This window comes from Magallana gigas, chromosome 2, assembly GCF_963853765.1.
Source record: "Magallana gigas chromosome 2, xbMagGiga1.1, whole genome shotgun sequence".
Classification (NCBI taxonomy): domain Eukaryota; kingdom Metazoa; phylum Mollusca; class Bivalvia; order Ostreida; family Ostreidae; genus Magallana; species Magallana gigas.
In genome coordinates this window covers 19520958-19540182 of record NC_088854.1, presented here as the reverse complement: position 1 = coordinate 19540182, position 19225 = coordinate 19520958, and the positions used below count along the sequence as shown (strand labels likewise).

The window sequence follows — 19225 nt, the reverse complement described above, 5'->3', positions numbered from 1 at the left end:
TACTGTCACTTAATAGTCACTTTTTAGTAATTACATATTTTATTTACTTTCAATACAACTAATCATATGATATAATTAAAGGATCTCCCATAATTATTAAGGCACTGCTCTGTGAGCATTGCATAATTGTCCATCTGTCCTACATCACAAATCTGGATTTTGTGTCCAATTAACCCAATCTTGCTCATACTTCACCCAGTAAGTGTAAAAGGTGTGCAGTGATATTGAACCAACTTCTGGGTCAAAGGTTAATGTCATAGCAGACCTATGTTTAAAATCCTTGTCAGGATCATATATATTTTTTCTCTTTCACCCAATCTGTTTCATACTTCACCCGCAGAGAACCTTTGGATAAAGGGTGAGCAGTGACTGAATGGGTCATATATCAGAACTCCAAGAAAAATCCTTGTCAAGACCACACTTTCTTTACGTCCTTTCTTGCTCATTCCTCTCATTGTGCCTGTGGGTAAAGGGTGTGAAATGACCTTGAACCAAGTTTTTAGGTCAATGGCTCATGCCATACCAGATATCTTTGATATATAGTTTTGGACCATAAAATTAAGCCATCTCTCTTTGGCCTATGACCCAATCTTGCTCTGACTTTTCCACAAAACTGCCTATAAGGGTAAGGGGTGTACAGTGACCTTGATTCAGTTTCTATGTGGAAAGATCAAGGTCATAGCAGACCCAAGTAAAAAAATCTTGTCTAGACCCAATGTTTTTCTATTTGTTCTATCTGCCTGATACTACACCAATATGATTTAGGATGTGTAAGGCATAGACCTATATTTCTAAGTCATGTTAAGCCAAGCAAATCCCTCTGAATTTTTTTTCTATTTTACATCTTTTTTTTTTGTCCCTCACATATGGTCACCATCTCAGTGAAGTAAAATTATGAATAATCACAAAATATATTATGGTTTATTCTTTGTATCACATTTTTTAAACATACAAATGCCACTAATTAAAGTCAACAATAAAGTATCACAAAAATAGTATGAAAACAAAACGCATCTTAGTTATTCAAGACAGAAGTGATAGAATTTAACCAATCAAATGAAATAATGAACACAATTGTAGAACTAAACTTATGACATTTAATTTTTGCCAATACTTTTTAACAATCACAAGAGTGTCACTTTATGTTGAAATAAATTAATTATAGTACATGAACATGTACAATAATCATAGCTAGGTTGCTCCATATCATATAGGAAAAGGAATGAGATTATTTATTGAACCATCATACTCTAGGACCCCCATTATACATGTTGAACATGAACATTTATCTCAAGGGATATATCAGGTTCTAATAAAAGAGAATTAAATTGTATTTACAGTATAAATACATCAAGTAAATCTGAGTTTTTTTCATCTTAAATCCTGCATAGATATGCAATTAAAACCAGAAGCATAAGAATATTACTATAGACTAAAAATAGAAGAAATCTGAAGATCGCAAAACACAATAACATACCAGGTACACTTTGATTTTGATCAGAGCCAAGAAGATTGCTCAAAATGATGCCGGATTTCATTTGCTAGCCCCAACCTTGTGTTCCACAGAAGTCAACAGTCGGAGTACATGTTCCACTTATCACTCGGTTGCAGCCACATGAATTACCAAGTTTTGTGATATGAATCGTTTATTTGAATTACCAGACCTTTTTTTCTCTTTCAGACCTTTCATTTTTGTCTTGATTTTTAACAGTCGAATTTGGAGCAGTCTCAGAGGACAAAATGGCATGGGTAGTTTCAGCATTATTACAAGTTGTGCCAGCTTTTGACTCTTCATTGTTGGAACATTTTTCCTGATCTTGAGATTTTTCATCTTCAGTTTGGTGTCCAATTGCAGGTGGTGTTTGAGGCTGTGCAGCATTTGTTGTAGACTTCTCTTCATCCCCACTATTGATGTCTTGGGTTGGATCAAAGTTGTTTGTGATTGGATGGGTTTTGTTTCCACCTGATGCAAGAATAGCTATGTTTTCACTGTTTTGGGAGTTCTGTTCTGAGCATGCATTGGGAGAGAGAGTAACAGCATCTTTGGAATCAACTGGTTCTGTATTTATGGGCTCATTGTTTTGAGGAAAGTTCAGTACTTTTTCCTCTGAAGGAGTATCAATGCACTTCTTTTTCTCAGAATGAGAAATGAATTCTCTATAATGAAATATCTCCCGATATAAATCCATATTTTTAATTTGCATATCTTTCTTAATTGCATCTATATTAGATCCTTGCTGTATTAGCTTTTCAGTTGGAACTCTTTCTCTTTCTTCATCAGTAAAGTTATCGAAATAGTAGAAATCTGGAAACCCTCTAAGAAGAACTGTCACTACTCTCGCCTCTCCTCCTGGTGGAACTATAAAACCAGGGCATCCTGATGCGCCGTGTCGAAACATGCATTGAAAATGTAACCGGGTTTCATCCCCAATACCTGTGTATCCAAATCCATGCTTAAGAACAAATTCTTCCTCACACCATTCATAAAGCTCTTTGATGCGATGACTCAACGGATCCCAATACTTCAATACATGGTCTACGGATTTTTTCCCTGCTCCTGTATGTCCGATGAGATATATCGAATATTTTTCATGAATTTGACGAGTAAAATTAACAAAATTTTCCAGTGGTTTTGGGAAAGTTGTTCCATACAGATTTTCCTTTATCTGCAGGACAGCAATATCCAACTTTTCATTGTGGTAAAGAACATCAGGTTTTAATGGAAACCTTAAGAGGTGATCTGGTTGAAAATCTTTTTCATAATTAAAATCCACAAAAACTGCATGATCTCCTAGTTCTCCTACAGCTATACAAAAATAGAAAAAGAAAAAACACATAATAAGTTTATAATGAATATCAAAAAGGAAACAGCTGCCATTGTTTTCCACCTATGGCATGACCAGGTAATATCACACCAACTAGTATATAAGGTTAGTCTGTGTATAAAAAGACAATGTATTTAAGTAGAGATTCTACGAAACTATATACCGTACTGTATACAGCGAAATCTTCACCTCTGTTTTATTTGCCCCTTTCACCCTCGTCAGAGAGCGAATTTTAGACTGGACGATTTCCAATGTCTCAGATTATCTTTCTTCAAACACAACTGTGCCTGGGTGAATTCAAGATGGGGCAAAACTGTTGCAACCCTGTATATAGTACATGTATTTCAACAGGATGACGATTAACTATCTGCTTCTACTTTGTCTAAATTGTTGTGCTTAAAAAGTTGCCCTGTGCTCTCAGAAATTATGAGGAACATTTGTTTTAAGGACGACACACTAATTCACTTTGGGCATGCATATATATTGCACACCTAAAGAGTGATTGTTACAAACGTTGAATTATCAATATTACGTCAGTTACTAAAACTCAATGAAAAATTGCTTATGACGCAATATACTGGCACTGTACCAGTAACCAGCTAAAATTTAACGTTGTCATATTTCCTTATTTCTTGATATTTTGGATAAAACTTGACATACTTTTAATGGTGAGCTTCTTATAAATCCATCTCTTGAATTATATCATTATTTGGAACCCAAAACATCTTGTTTTTGTGCTTTTTAGCACACCCCAAATTTGCTGAGTTTTTACGATTTATTGTACCAGTTATTGGCTTCGTGGTGATAACATTGGTGCGTCGTGAACTTATCATTGGGGTATTTCAAAGTTCATTGGGGTATCATTGGGATATCATGCGGGTATCATTGGACATCACTGGGGTTCATAAGGTATCCTTGGGGTTCATTGGGGGTATCACTGGGGTTCATTGGGGGTATCACTGGGGTAAAAAGACACACCCATCACTACAAACTTTACATGATGCATGTATTGGCTGATCCTGCTCTAATCTACATAATGAAACATGCTTTTTGGCATTATTTACATGCACAAATTTCTTTACACAGTCTTGTCAACAGTTTTGTACTGAGTTTTATATTAGCTCAAGTTATTTATATTATTGACCTAATAAATAAATTAAAGGAGTTTCTGTCGGCTAGTAAACAAATAATTTACATCCAGGTCCGCATTTATTGATAATCCTAGCACTGAAAATAGTTCAACCATCTCTGTGCTTAAGTTTTGAAGGTTTTTTCATAAAAAATGTGTAACACACCCCTATAGTTGTTTGGTTTTATAAATCAACCTCGTAATGATGTACATAAACCTTTTTCTTAGAGTACTATTTTATGAAAATTGAAGGAAAATAACGACACATCGCACTTTGCAATGCTCCCTCGTAAAAACGGAGTCAATGAAATAGTAATTTTTTGAATAATATTTCTTAACAAATCATTGTATAAGTATCACATTTCCGTTTGTATAGAAAATCTATTGTAGAAACTTTTTTAAAACATTTTTCTCTTACAAGAACTTTTTTCCCCATTATGTTCAATTGAAAAAGAGATGTAATACAAACAATTTTTGAAATGGTCCCTACAAATAATCTACCGGTAGTTTTATTTTAATGGGTTTTTTTTGTTATTGATTTTCGTGTATCATAATCACAAGCTCTAACTCATAAAGTTTCTGTGAAAATCACTATCATAGAAATAAATTTTTAGAATTGTCGTCCCTAAGAAACTTTATTTTGTTTATGCCAGTACATGTACAAGTAATTTTCTGTTACATGTAGTTATACATACCTGTTATTGCTCTAACAACATGCCATGCTGTTATTATTTTGTCTACTCCCACTCTGAATGCAGTGCCAGTCTGCTGATACCCATAGATCATTCCAACAGCAGATTTTAAACCCATAAGCTTTTCTAAGTCCTCAACAGGTATTGGCTGTTTTTTCTCTTCAACAGGTTTCGAAGATACTGGTACATTTACAGGTTTTACTGGGACTTTTTCTGCAATCAAATTAAAAAATAATTCCATAGCTCAATCAAAGCAAATGTTACTAAAACCATATGGGCTAATATGGTCTCTTGTGTTTTGTTTTATTATGGCAGATTTGTGAATTCTTTATGAACATATTCGCTAGCTGTTGCTGTGGTTCTTGCTTTTCTATAGCTCCAGTAGTCAGTACTGTTTACAGAATTTTTCACTACACATTACCAGTAGATTTATTTACCTGGTTGTATTGTTCTCTCATCCAGTATCATAACAGTTCCAATTCCTAAATTATCGACACGTTTTGCATTCACTCCACCTTTCCTGGATTTCTTTTTATTGTCTAAAAAAAATTAGTACCGGTAATTTAATCCTAGTAGGTATGTAAACACATAAAAATCTGTTGAACAGTACATCAATCATCTCAAGCTGTTTACCAGCACTACAATATTTTTTTCAGTAGTCAGAATGAAGAAAGGGACATATCAATAGTTGTAATTAATTTAGCTGGAAAGAGAAATTAGATGAGTGTTCTACGCATGAGCTACTAATGCCTGTGTTCTAAAGGTGGTATGGGACACCTCCATACTGTGACATACTTCCTAATGAAATGAACAATAAAATCTAGAACGGTCAGAATTTTATATACCGGTACTGCTAATTATCGTATATCCGGGGGGGGGGGGGGGGGGGTGGGGGGGGGGGGGGGGGGTTTCGCGTGTCACAAAAATATGAAAAAGGTGTAGCATTTTAATATACGTCAGTCATTTTTTGCGATTTCAAGAGTTTTTAAAAGAAAATGATACCAGATATAATATCTGCGTATTCTATTTTTTTTCTTGCGATTTAAAAGAGATCGCAGAAAAGCAAAGACATCACGAAAATAACCTGATATACGGTATTTCTCCCCAAAATTGTTAGACTAACAGCTTGTGTATCACAATAGGTTAGAGTGTTACTTACTAATCTTTAAGTCATGGTGCCTTTTAAAGTTTTTCCTTTTTAAATTTTTTTTTATTAACAAACAAATATTGTAAACTTTGAAAATTTTAAAATGGTGAAAGTATTTTGATAATAATTAATGTACTTTTAAATCTATCTACAGCAATATCAACAGGTGTTCCATACCACCTTATGTTCATGTTTCAGAACTTACAAATTTCAAAGAGTATATGCATTAGGTACATGTATACTTAAAACCAAAAGGTTTTCAAACTTCTTCATTTTCGATTACAATGATAACAGGTTTTTTTTCACTTAGCGCTCATTTTAAAATATATGCAGTGACAATTTTCCAACTTTGTGAGAGTCAGAATTTGAGAATAAGTCGCTTGATAGAATTCACTATCAAAGTATCAACATCTTTCTGGGTTGACCCCTGCACCCTATGCAGGTTTTTAACTTTGAACCAAATAGGGAACTATGCACAGTCTTTAAAAGGCTGTAACTCATGAAAAGTTTCAAATTGTTTTGACTGACCCTGTCCAATCTGATTATTGTAGGCAGAGTCATTGCTCATGACTTAAATAAAAGAGTTTACGGAGTAAATGACTATATGTGTGACCATGACCTACCTCGTTCGGAAAATCAATTAATAAACAATGTTTTTCAGTGAACGACCATATAGGACATTTGCTTTGCTGACATATAATGGCACATGTATGGAGCAGTAAATATGCAATCAGTCAAAAAATGTTTTCATTTTAACAATGTTTTTGGCTTTTTGCAATTTTGACGTGAGCCTTGGTAGGGGAATAAAGTATTTATGTGATTGAAAACTAAACAATCCTCCTTTTATAGTCAAGTAGAACAAATGAAACATTGGTATTTTGTTGAGAAAACGTTATTTACTAAATGCAGTCTCTAAAATTGTTGTGTGCATAAACAGTAATTTGATGTCTGCAATGCAACAGAGTGAGCTATGTAGTTAAGTTGTTCTACATTAATGTTTAGGTGGCATGCCCATGATGCTGGCAAAGGGATAGGCGTCTGAATTTTAGTTTGTAAAACAGCTATATATATAACCAAGACTGTCACCAAGTGGGAATATTTACAGTATTTTGAAACAAGCTTTATAATGGATTATGATGATGACAGTGGAAAAGAGAAGTTAATAATAATCTTTATTTGCTAAAAATGTACAATTCTATTTATCTTTAAGATAGCAATTCCTTATGAGAGAATAACTGAATAACAATATTCACCAAGTATACCCTTTGTTGAAGATTTTTTCTTGGTCTTGGCTTTGGGTTCCTTCCTTGGAACTATTTTGGTGCTTCTGTCAATTATTTTTCCTGTTCCAATTACCAGATTCCCAACATGTCCAAAACTTAAACCTTTCGAAAGGAAAAAACAGACAAACATTGATGCAAGTAGTTCAATATATTTCAATTATTAAATAGGAAAAGGACTATATATGGTATAGGCCTAAAATGGCCCCCTAAAAGGAATATCATTATTTTACTGAAATTCTTTGTTTTCTTTGTACAGATATATATGTCATGATTTTACTTAATGTTCATTTTGATTCAAGTGCCCACAATTTAGAAATACAGCATTGTAAAGACAACCTTTTCCCGCCATTTTTTGCATTTTAGCATAAAAAAGCTTGTTTTCAAGCAGTTTTTCTTTCAGTAAACATAGAGCACATGCTTGAACCAACAAAATACTTTAATCAGAGATGTATCTAGCCAAGGCTAATAAGTAATAAAATTTGTCCTGGTTCAAGCATGTGCTCTATATTTCCCATTTGTAAAAAGATGTAAAACATTTCAATTTTCCACTGATTTTGATTGAATTATAGAAATAGCATCACTTCTGACATCATATACTGCAAGTGAGTGCAAATAAATCAAACAAATATGTGAAAAATATATTTTATATCAACTCTTCTAAATTATAACATAACATTTTATTGTACCCGAAACACTTTAAAAATGGCGAATTATGGGGGCCAAATTTAACTCTTATCATATATAGTTCTTTAAGTCTGAAAATTGTCTACCATTTTCTTATTTAAAATCTCACCTCCTTTTACATAGTCATCATCGTCATCTGAACTCTCTGAGTCTGTTGTGCTATCAGACTCATCATTTTGGATTGGGATGCTCTTGGTTTCTTCCTTCACAGATTTTGTTTTACCATTCTGTGGTTGCTTAATTGGTACAAACAAAATAATTCTTACATGAATAATGAATAAATTCCAACATCTCTATTCTAATTGGCAATGGTCAGTCTATGTATTTGCTTATGGTGGATGGATAGAAATATATATGGACAAATCAGAATTTACCAGTAGATTATTATACAATTTGTAAAACGGGGGTGCTTGTTATGAAAAGTTGTGCCACATTCCAATCCATTTTTTTTTTATTTTCACATGGTATTTGGAAACATTTTAAAAGAGTACAAATGCTTTATAAACTAAATACAGTAAAACTTGTTTATTACGAAAACAAATATAGCGATTCTCAGATATAGTAAAAAAAATTTGAGTCCCCGGTAAAATTCTTAACAAATCTTTACAAAATTTTACGGTTATAACAAATTCGGATATAACGAATTTAAGGATATAGCGAATTGATTTTGAGACCCATAGAAGTTAATAATAAAGAAATTTAACACTTTTATAACGAATTTCATTACAATTTAAAAAATAATTTAATATAATAGATTGAATGAATTTATTTTCATATAAATTTTTCGACTCACAATCCAATTATTTAAGGTATCAAAGTAATGTATTTTTATTATAAACCTCAATTAGCAAAAATTATAGTCTGGTGAAAGAAAACATGTATATAGGGAATTTGTTATAGTTATTATTACTAATTCGTTATACGGATATAACGAATTACTGATATAACAAAGTAAATCCATTGGTCCCTAGGACTTTGCTCTAAACGAGTTTTACTGTAATCAAAAGTTGTGTCCTCTTTTTCCTAGCCACATTAGAAACACGCTCTCACATCAGAACCCCTGGCCAAGGAGTTGTATGATATTTTGCAGTCTTGGTGCTAGAGACTTCCTTACTCATTCTAACAAAGGACTTAGTTTGCATCCTAGATGTCCAGGAGTGGAGAAGTTAATTAAGAACCATTGCATTTTCACTATTTTTTAGTATAAAACAATATAATCAATATGACCCTCCCTATTTCAAGATCCCCTTATCATTGAGTCAAGAATTTTACAATTTTGGTAGAGGCTCCAGTGATCATTTTTATCATGCACTCGCTTTGCCTCCTAGATGCATCATAGAAAAGAAGGAGAATCCTTAACAATTCATGCACATTCACTACTGTAGATCGAGGCAGATATTTTTATGAAGATGAAATTTAGTTGATTTGTGATTTAAATGATTCTGTGGGGATTAAATTTCATAGCTGGAAAAATAACCATGCATACTTAACCCTGTAAAGCAAATTTCACTTTTTGTGTTTCCCTTCTACTACAAATGCAAAATTACAAATTTGGTCAATTTGGCCAAATAGATTCAGAGAAATTTGAAGTGTTCAAAAGTTCATGACCAATGCTAAGGAAGCAATATACAATGACAGACAATATAGGATAACTTATGTCACCAAAAAAGCAACTAAGGCATTATTACCTTTGCATTTTCATCATTTTCACCATATTCTGCTGTCCATTCGATGTTTGCATCCAAAGAAAGACGTCTTTGTTCACTATTCAGTGACGGAATGCAATCTACATCTAAAGATGAATCATTGTTCAAAGGAGGAATAGAGGAATGCCCCATTTCTTTGAGTTTTGTTTTGTTATGATCTGCATCTGGGCTGCTTATGACTGACTTGGGGGCAGTCTCATCTGGGCTGCTTATGACTGACTTGGGGGCAGTCTCATCTGGGCTGCTTATGACTGACTTGGGGGCAGTTTCATCTGGGCTATTTATAAGAGACTTGGGGGCAGTCTCATCTGGGCTGTTTATAAGAGACTTGGGGGCAGTCTCATCTGGGCTGCTTATGACTGACTTGGGTGCAGTCTCATGTGGGCTGCTTATGACTGACTTGGGGGCAGTCTCATCTAAGCTGCTTATGGTAGACTTAGAAACTGTATCACCTGGGCTCCTAACGGAAGGATCTTTTCTTCCTTTTGCAAATTCTATGTAAAAAAAAATTATAGTGAAGAATCATGTCATGTACGCATGGTCATAATATATGAAGAAAACTTTAATATTATCTGTGATTTAACCTTTTCCCGAAACTCTGACTGTACAGTATTATAAGATTTGAAGTATTTACACATGCAATTAATATATATTTGAAGACACTGAAATTTATGTTTTATATTATATTAATAAATATCATATATTCTCTTTGAGACATGATTTACATAATAATGTGCAAATTCACATGTAATATGTGTTCAAATTTTACATCACAGTTTAAATCAGTATCAATACATTTCACTGAGAAATTTCAAGTACCTGGTAACAGATATATATGTAATATCTCAAATGGTGACAATGAATGCACACTCTAATGTCAAATGTTTGATTTCATTATCTTTCTTTAGGGTCTAATTAATTTATTTCAAACCATGTTGACATAAAAGTGTACCAGTAAGCTTATTTCTTTTAAATGAAACAGTCTCATAGCTATGACAATTGAGAATGAGTTTTTAAGCCCTTCTGTTGTGTACTAGACCTTAACACAAGAGCTATGGATGTTATATGATCACAACATGTTTACATGTATATATAACTGTTGATGACATATGTGAAAGAAATAATGAATATATTAAATTATATACTTGTCAATGACAGTATCAGCACTAAACACATACACAATTTCAGCTAATGTATCTGTTTAAAAGATAATGGTACTTGCCATAAGGTTTAGGTTTAATACCACTTGATGCTTCAGAGCTTTTTTCCGTAGTTTGATGCACCTTTTTTGGGACATTCTCCTTACTAGATATTTTGAAATTTCTGTGTGGTTTGTTTTGATCTTTGGTCCCTTTTCCTAGAAATCAAGCAAGGTAAAACATTCAGTATTGTAAATATTGGTTTAAATGTGTGATCAAGCCCTGGGTGCGTTCAAGATCATAGCTGCTACATTCAGGCTATACGCTGTTGAACAGTTAGCTAACCTAGCTGCCAAAATACATAGATATACGTATATAAGCCTAAATTTTTAATGCTAAGCATCAAATTCATGATGGTTTTATTTTTTAAAAAACTGAACTTTATTTATTGTACAACAATTGATAAACAAGTTCTACAACTTATAATAATATCTCTCGTTAGCACAGATGTTAGTGTGAAGGGTCACTGAAGGCTTTCTTAGTTACTTCTTTGTAACAAAAATGATATCTATCTTGTTTACCGAAATAATATTTTGTTCATCCTATAATTATAGTAATAATGAATTTTGACAATTACATTTCCACTTGAAATGAAGAAATCATGTTGATGTAATTAGTCTTTAGTTGAATATTTCCAACCTAATGTCAGATATATAGTGGATAAACTAGGGGGCCTTTCAATAGACCTAGATATTTATGACCTAGCCACTAGGCTAGCTGCTACAGTCTTGAACGCAGTCCTGGTAAATATAAACTTTATGAAAATAGACTGGGTAATACACGTGTATAAATTAATACATTGATCAGTTGATGGATCATGCATCATCCGAGACACCCTCTGGACTCTCAAATTTAAATAAAGGGTCAAGAGTCAGAAAGCATTTTACACAAAACTATTGCCAAGTGCAACTTCATACATTAACATAGATCTACAATAATAGCTAAAACATCATTGGAATTTTTTTTTACTTTCGCTTAAGTAAGTTATAGGCCTACGTACATGTACATGTTCATGCATTAATGGTTTTTTAAATAAAAAACTTAGCCTATAATCTTGATAATATTGAAGCAAAAGATGATAAATACAGGCAGTTGTATGTTGTAAGTATTTAAATTTATCTAAAATATAATTATCGATTACTTTAGCTATGCTAGAGTAGCCTTTCAACTGTTTAACCACTCCCGATAAAAACTCCAAATCTTCACGTTACACATAAAAAAGAACGAACATTTACAAGCCTAACCGTTTTCAATTATTCTGTCGTCTGTTTTAGGATGATACGGTTCCTCTTTGGGTCGCCTGCCACTACAATTTAGCTTTGAAGACCTTGCTCCCATCTTTGGTGTACATGGGACTTACCTGATCCAAAAATATCTTAATTAACTTCTCTTTTAATAAAAGTCCGAGGAATTTCGAAAGGCCTCCAATCGGAAGGCCTCGGGAACCAAGCTAAAGCCTTTACTGTGCTTGCACAGTCCTCTCGCGCTCAATTTGACAACATGGCGCCCTCTTGGAAGCACACATCGGAGGAAGAAAGAAAACGTATTGTAAAGTTGCATTTGCAAGGTAAAAGTTATAGAGTAATCGAAAAGGAAACGGGCCGATGTTTACGCACTTGTGTAAATGTTGTCAAAGATTATGAAAAAAATCACGTCGTAAGAACACGAAGAAAACCTTCTGAGCGACCCAGGAAAATAACACAGACTGTTCTACAGTATATTGAATATCAGAAATGGAAGGAACCGTCTATAATTTGCAAAAAAATCCGTCAGAAATTGCTGGATGATCAGATATGTACCGTTAACAACGTGCCATCAGTAAAGTCAATATCCCGTGCATTGAAATACGAGCTTAATTTTTCTCGCAATAACGAAACCGTCATCCCAGCTGAATATTTACGACCAGGCGACAAACAGAGGGTAGTTACCTTTAAACTTATATAAAACACAGATACCTGTTCTATTGACGGAAAAGCCAGAACTCGTTCGGTTCATGCACATAAAAGTTAACAATATGATATTGAATTCATGTCTTATGTGAACGTGTGTTGTGGTTTCTTTGGATTCAGGAATAAACCTTTTCAGCGTATTAAATGTCGCCTCAAATGCATGAAAAATATTTGAAATTTTTGATAAAAACCTTTGCAGAAAAAATGAAATTGGGAACCCTGTGTGTAGTGATGTGGTACACTTTTTGACATTACTGCATATTTCAACATCAGGAACAAGGAGAGATGCATGTTATTGGAAGAAACGTGCAGCCCCCATACAATTGAGAGTTTAATGTACAAAATGTGTATTTGGCCTAATGAGACAACATTTGCGACAGAATGAAAAAAATTGTGTCATAGTTTACTGAACTAGCTATTGTAAAGGCACTTGACCAATCAGTTTTGTAAATACATAACTTACCAGTAGGCGGCATTTACTTGCCATCTTTTTTCAAAAGATGTGGTTATACATGAAATATCTTGCTATTTTTTGTACCCTATGTCCAATTAATTATTTTCTTTGAAGATTCTAAGGTTTCTAAACTTCAATGAAAATAAAATTAACTCTAATGTTTGTCTCTTTTTTGCCAATTCAACAATAGCAAGGGGCAGATCAAAAGTTTTATCCATCATGACAAAACTCAGATCACCTTTTAACAAGAACCTCTTTTCTGTTAATTTTTTTTACTGTGAATGTGGATTCAGTTGGATTATCCCGTACTTAATATTTATCACATGTTTAGCTCCATATGCAGTGGATATCAATTAAGCATTGAATGCTTATTTTTGGATGTTGTCGGTCCTGTAATACAGTACTAAGCAGTGTAACACGCGTTAGTGCGGTATGATGATTTGTCTGCACCGCTTGGTGTGTTACAGGATCGACGACATCCAAAAATAAGCATACAATCCTTTTATCTATATTCATACTGATGTCTATTTCTATGAAATATATGTGTATTTCGCTGTAAAGCCATTATATACGCTGTAAGGGATACGAAACATACATGGATTAGCCATATTATCATGTTATTTAGCTCGCCTCTGCGACTAGAAATATACATGTATTTATGGCTGCAACTTTGTAAAGAAAAAGAATTTTTATTCAGGAGTAGATAATTTAATAATTATGTTTCAAAAGTACATATAAAAATTCAAATTGGTTATGTAAGATTGAACGTTTTATTTAATCTTACAAAAATGAATATACCGATACTCAAAACATGTGAAGACGTGTGTATTTGTGCTTATCATATGGCGCATGGATTAGAAAAGTGTATTCATAGAAAATTGAATGTTGCAGATTTCCAATGCAAACATAAGGGAAAATATACACTGAATGTTCTAAATATAATGTTATAAATTGTTGATACACTGTATATTCTTTAATCTTACCCAAAGTGATGTTATAATTAGACACTACTGGTAGTTAATTGTAAGTCAGTTCATTTACTTTAATAACCTCATCCAGCATCTGAAACCTGTGTCTCAGATCTGCATTCAAGCCTGTCAAGTGCATAAGTACATGTATTATAAGATGCACCATCGATGAAAGTTTGGTGGGATCAGTAGTTCTTGCATATGGCTATCAAAGCATAATAAAAGCAATAACAAATACAGGTAACTTTTAATTGAATTTAATTTTTGTTAAACTCTATATAAAAAACACCGAAAAGAAGATCAACATGTTAATACACCATAACTTTATATTAAACATTGAAAAGAAGATCAACATGTAAATACACCATGTGGTTCAAAAGGTGAACTGTAACATCTTATAAGAAATGTGCACATTCTTCTTATAGTGAAAACAACAAATACCCATTCCTTTCACAGAGGAGTGAAGATGATTCTCATCCTTTGCAAACAAAAGTGGAAACTTGTATTACTACTACAAAAATCTAAGAGTTAACAACCTAATTTCTTTTACATGGGAGCAAAACTGGCCATTAACCTTGTCTTGAGAAAAAAGACATGGAATATTTATGTGTATATACAGTTGAATTTCGATATCTCGAACACTGATATCTTGAATACAATAGATGTATCGAAGTGATTTGTAAGTCCCAACTACTTATATTTTAAGTATTTTACTCACAATATCTCGAATACTCGGATATCTCGAAGGTTTTGAACAGTCCCATCTAGTTTGAGATAACGAAGTTTGACTGTACATTTATGTCAAAAACTACACATGTATGTCAAACTACATGTAATTTTATGATGGATGACTTTATAATGTTTAGATAAGGTTTTGCCCTACCAGTAACACACTTATAATGCAAAAAAATTAAAGGAGAAATTCTTTTAACATAGTGTATACAATATAAAATCCAAGTATACATGTACTGAATCTAAAAGAACACAATAACTCATGTACATGTACATCTGAAAAACAGGTATTTGTACATGTATTATCAAGTGTACATAGTGTGCATACCATTTCCTTTCTAGCAATTTAACATCAACCAGTCAGTCTCTCTCTCTCTCTCTCTCTCTCTCTCTCTCTCTCTCTCTCTCATATAATCTAACAAATGAGTACAAATTGCTGTTTTAATTACCATATAACTGTCATTCAAGATATGATAAAGTGATAATAGACTGACACTCTCAACTAACTACAGACTAAGATGATGGATTTCAGATTTCAAATTCATAACATCTATAAAAATATTAACAGACATTTTAAATGCTACTAAATTCAGAAAGTGATTTTTAAGAATGAAAATAATGCATAACTAAGCATTTACACACTCACAGTACAATATCAGTCAAATTTCATGACAACATTTGAAATGCTTTACTAAAGTTTTGTTTGAAACACAATGCCATTAAAATGAAATGCAGTGTTATAATTCTAGTTTTTGGTTGATGAATTCTGTTACATCTCCCTCAACATAGTCTGGGACTCTAAATGATACTAATGGACATTCTCCTTTGATATTTTCACAAAACAGTTTTTTAAGTGAAGAAGTTTTTACTATGTTGAACCCAACCTCTCCACCAAACGTAGAAGGTTTCCAGTACTTGGGACTACAGATAGGATTTGCCATCAGACCCTTCACAGAATACGGGGCACCAATTTGTACCAAAGAGTCACCAAACATAGAATTGTGTCTTCTTTTCTCCATTATCAATCCTACATAAAACTCCACAGCATTAACATCACCATAGAAATCCTCAAGTTGCTTGGCCATTTTCTTCTCTCCTATAAATATAAGCAATGAAATTTCAATTTAAAATGAAATACAATGTCCTACTCTTATATATGCATTTTGATCACTTTGGATGCAAATTAAGCTTCATGCAATTTGGTTGCCAAGTTACCAAAAGCTAGGGTAATTAAGTTTAAGAACTTGGAATCATACTTCTTCTGATTCGAAGCTTTACAAGAAAATTAATGCCTCAATACTTGCCTGTCAGTTCTTCAAAAGACTTGATAGGCTCCATGTCAAATCTCTTTCTATACTGGTTGAATGACTGCAGCCTTAAGGTGCGGCCATGTTTGATCAATTCTGTCACCACAGGAATTGTCACGGGGCCATGATTTCGGGGTCCAAACTTAAAATTGAATAAAGGAAAATTTGACTATTTCCTAAAGTTATAATTTGTTAAGAGATAACTTAATGACGATATGTTTAACCCCTGTCACACCAGAGCTGTGTCCTCACGGCGATCCCGCTGCGTCCTTAAATAATGTAAAACGCCAAGGAAAACGCAGTAGAGTCTCCTACAGCGCCGTAACAACGCAACAGCATCTTCGTCCGTCACGGTGGGATCGCCTTGAACATTTTAGAACGCCATGCGACGCGTGCACTTTGAACATGCACAAAGTACGCGCCGTGGCTCTGCGTTCTGATAAACACGCTGTAGAAGCGTAGTGAAGTAGCCGTGACAGCACCGTAAGATATCCAACAGCGCCACGAGAGCTACGTCGGCGCGCTCAAGAAAAGCAGCTAATCGCAGTGAAGACGCAGTGACAAGTCAATTGCGCTTGCACGGAGACCTCATGGAGTCCTTTGGGATCTCACTGCGTCTCTATCGTGCTTTCACTGGGCTCTCACTGCGCATCCACAGCGTTTGAACAAGTTGTTTTTCATTTGGCTGCATTTACACAGCGACCCCAACGAGCTATTGCTGCGTTCATTGCGCTCTCATGACGTTCCCTCTGCGTTTATACCGCACTCCCACGGCGTTTCTAGTGCGTTGTCATCAAGACCACGAAAACTCGAACAATGGCTGTTGTACAATAGCAAGCGATGTAATAATTATGAAATTGGATGTAGATGACTATGTAAAAAGTAGCATTTGCTAATATTCCAAGACCTATCAATGGACATAGATGGAATTCATGACATTTGGTTCTGATGTTTTCACATCTTTTCTATGTTTTCTAACAACTAATAACGGATCTTTTTTGTAGACCTGACTACTGAGAGTTTTGTTCTAGTCATTCACAAATTGGTTAGAAGTAGTTATGTTTCAATTACAGTGTACCTTTTCATAAAATCAAAATGATTTTATAATCATTTATTTTCTAGTTGTAAATTCTTGTTTGTTTCCCATACAATTGTACAAATTAATATTAACCTACGGTACAAAGAAGTATAGAACGTCTCGTGCACGCAGTCAGCACACAGAGCACGCCGTGGACGCGCGGTTATAACTCCTAGCACGTCATGAGTGCTCGGCGGAGACTCAGTGAGAGCGCAGTTAATCGCCAAGTAGAACTCCGTGGAAACACAGTTACACGCCGTGGGAGCTCCGTAAGAACGCCTCGTTCACCGTCAGGACGCCGTGACATCTCCTTTTGTAAAATTTTCCAATAAAACTACATTTTTTCTGAATTTTCCTTGCGATCTTAAGGTGATTCCATGAATTTTACAACGCCGTGAACACGCCGTGGGGACGCAGCTTGGTGTGACAGGGCCTTAACACAGTCTAGTAACCTTATAGAGTTATCTGCTATATGGTTGTTGTCATTTGTCAAGTGAGGAGAAAACTTTTGATGGCTTTTACGACTGATGTGGTTGACCATTCTATACACTGGTAAATAGTCTAATAATATTTTGCTAAGTCCATATTTTTTTATTGAGTTCATCATTCAAATAAAGAAGAGAAAAACTACTAAAACATCAAGGGTATCAACTACACTGGTACCTGATCAAAAGTAAATTGCTATGACTGAAAGGTTTTTTTTTTTGGCAAATAGCAGTTAATCATGTGGATAAAAAAATTAACATTCAAATTTACAGACATAACAAGAGAGAGAGAGAGAACTTACTAATCCAGCTCTCTGTTTGGACAGAGAATCCACAAAGTTCCTCATTCCATGTTTTACAACAAGCTCTGGATGAAACATGAACTCTTTTAGATTGTACATAGTTCCACTGATGTTAATCTCATCTGGCATCAGGGGATGCCAGTGATAAAGATGGTTGAATTCTAAAGCAATCCTGTTCTGATACTGGAATGGCTCGCCAAACAGCAATTCAGGATTAAAGATCAAATCATAATTATAGTTGCTGAGATGTTTTACATAGTCCTCTATAACAATTTTAATGGTCTCTCCTAAAAGGAAAATAAATCAAATATTTTAATTCACCCTTTTTCATGGAAATGGTGTATATGGCAAAATAAAATGTAATTTGGAAAACAGAAATGATTTCTTGCCTAGAATCACCAGCTTGGCAGTTTGAAATAATCTCTCATCATTCCATTCTGGATGCTCCTTTTTCAAGATGTCACACACTCTGTTATGTTCTCGTAACCAGATTGTGCCATACATAAACAATCCTGGTAGTAGACCAAAGAAGGAGTGTCCCAGAGCAAATTGCTTGGTCTTTTCCATTCCCTTTGGATATCCCATTGGAACATCTGCTTCAGAAGTCAAGGGGGGCCACTCTTCTCCATCTATGATCTAAGGCAAAAAAACATAAAAATACCAAATGCTTCAAATAGAAATGTGGCAGGCATGTATTTTTCATGAGATTTGGATAAGTGTGAAACTCAGTTTTTTAACTTAAAAATAACTGACTCAATATTCCCCTTTTCAATATATGGCAAATAAATTTGCAGCGTTTGACATAATGTGGCTGTGTCTGAGAATCAAAACATTTATTTATTGTCTTTCAATTAAATAATTTTTCATCAGTTTATAGAATTTTTACTCCATGTTTCACATATCTGTGGAAGAATTTTTTTTTTATTAAAGTAAGTACCTGGAATTTGAGTTTCCCATCTTTGAAAGATCTTAGGTTATTCTCGGAATCTCTGTCCTTTCCATACACATGAGAAACGTCTACCTTGAAAATGTCATGATACACAAGATACAATGCTGGTCCAAGCATGCATTCATGAAAGGAATGCAAAAATGATGCAATACATATTACATCCAAGCCTGAGATGTAGACCAACAGATAGAGCTTTGTTGATTAAGGTACATATAGTATAATTATCAAACTTAAATGAAAATCAGTTATATACAGTAAAACATGGCAATAGCGAACATGCTTATAATGAATTGACGCTTACAGCGAAGTGATTTTCATTCCCCATTACTATATTAT

The 19225-nt window shown here is 34.1% G+C and overlaps 2 protein-coding genes across 15 annotated transcripts in view; both read right to left on the bottom strand.

The window, feature by feature from the left end:
• Window positions 1–907: 907 nt before the first annotated feature.
• Window positions 908–13205, bottom strand: LOC105344256 (uncharacterized). 2 transcript variants are annotated; one of them, XM_011451975.4, is made up of 8 exons: window positions 11910–13205; window positions 10689–10823; window positions 9449–9960; window positions 7870–7996; window positions 7047–7178; window positions 5084–5185; window positions 4650–4859; window positions 908–2806 (listed from the first exon to the last, which is right to left on the bottom strand). In XM_011451975.4, the coding sequence occupies exons 1-8, from the start codon at window positions 12001–12003 to the stop codon at window positions 1656–1658; spliced, it is 2463 nt and encodes an 820-aa protein (XP_011450277.3). In that variant the 5' UTR covers window positions 12004–13205; the 3' UTR covers window positions 908–1655. The 2 variants fall into 2 exon arrangements, with proteins under 2 accessions (XP_011450277.3, XP_011450278.3); XM_011451976.4 differs by having other exon boundaries at window positions 7056–7178.
• Window positions 13206–14938: 1733 nt separating this feature from the next.
• Window positions 14939–19225, bottom strand: part of LOC105344258 (prostaglandin G/H synthase 2-like) — a 40070-nt gene continuing 35783 nt past the window's right edge. For 12 of the 13 annotated variants that reach the window (XM_011451998.4, XM_034443540.2, XM_034443539.2 and 9 more), the window contains exons 7-11: window positions 18878–18961; window positions 18330–18576; window positions 17941–18227; window positions 16073–16217; window positions 14939–15864 (exon numbers count right to left, since the gene is read on the bottom strand). In XM_011451998.4, coding sequence (XP_011450300.3) covers window positions 15506–15864; window positions 16073–16217; window positions 17941–18227; window positions 18330–18576; window positions 18878–18961 — 1122 coding nt within the window. In that variant the 3' untranslated portion in view covers window positions 14939–15505. 13 annotated transcript variants of the gene reach the window in all.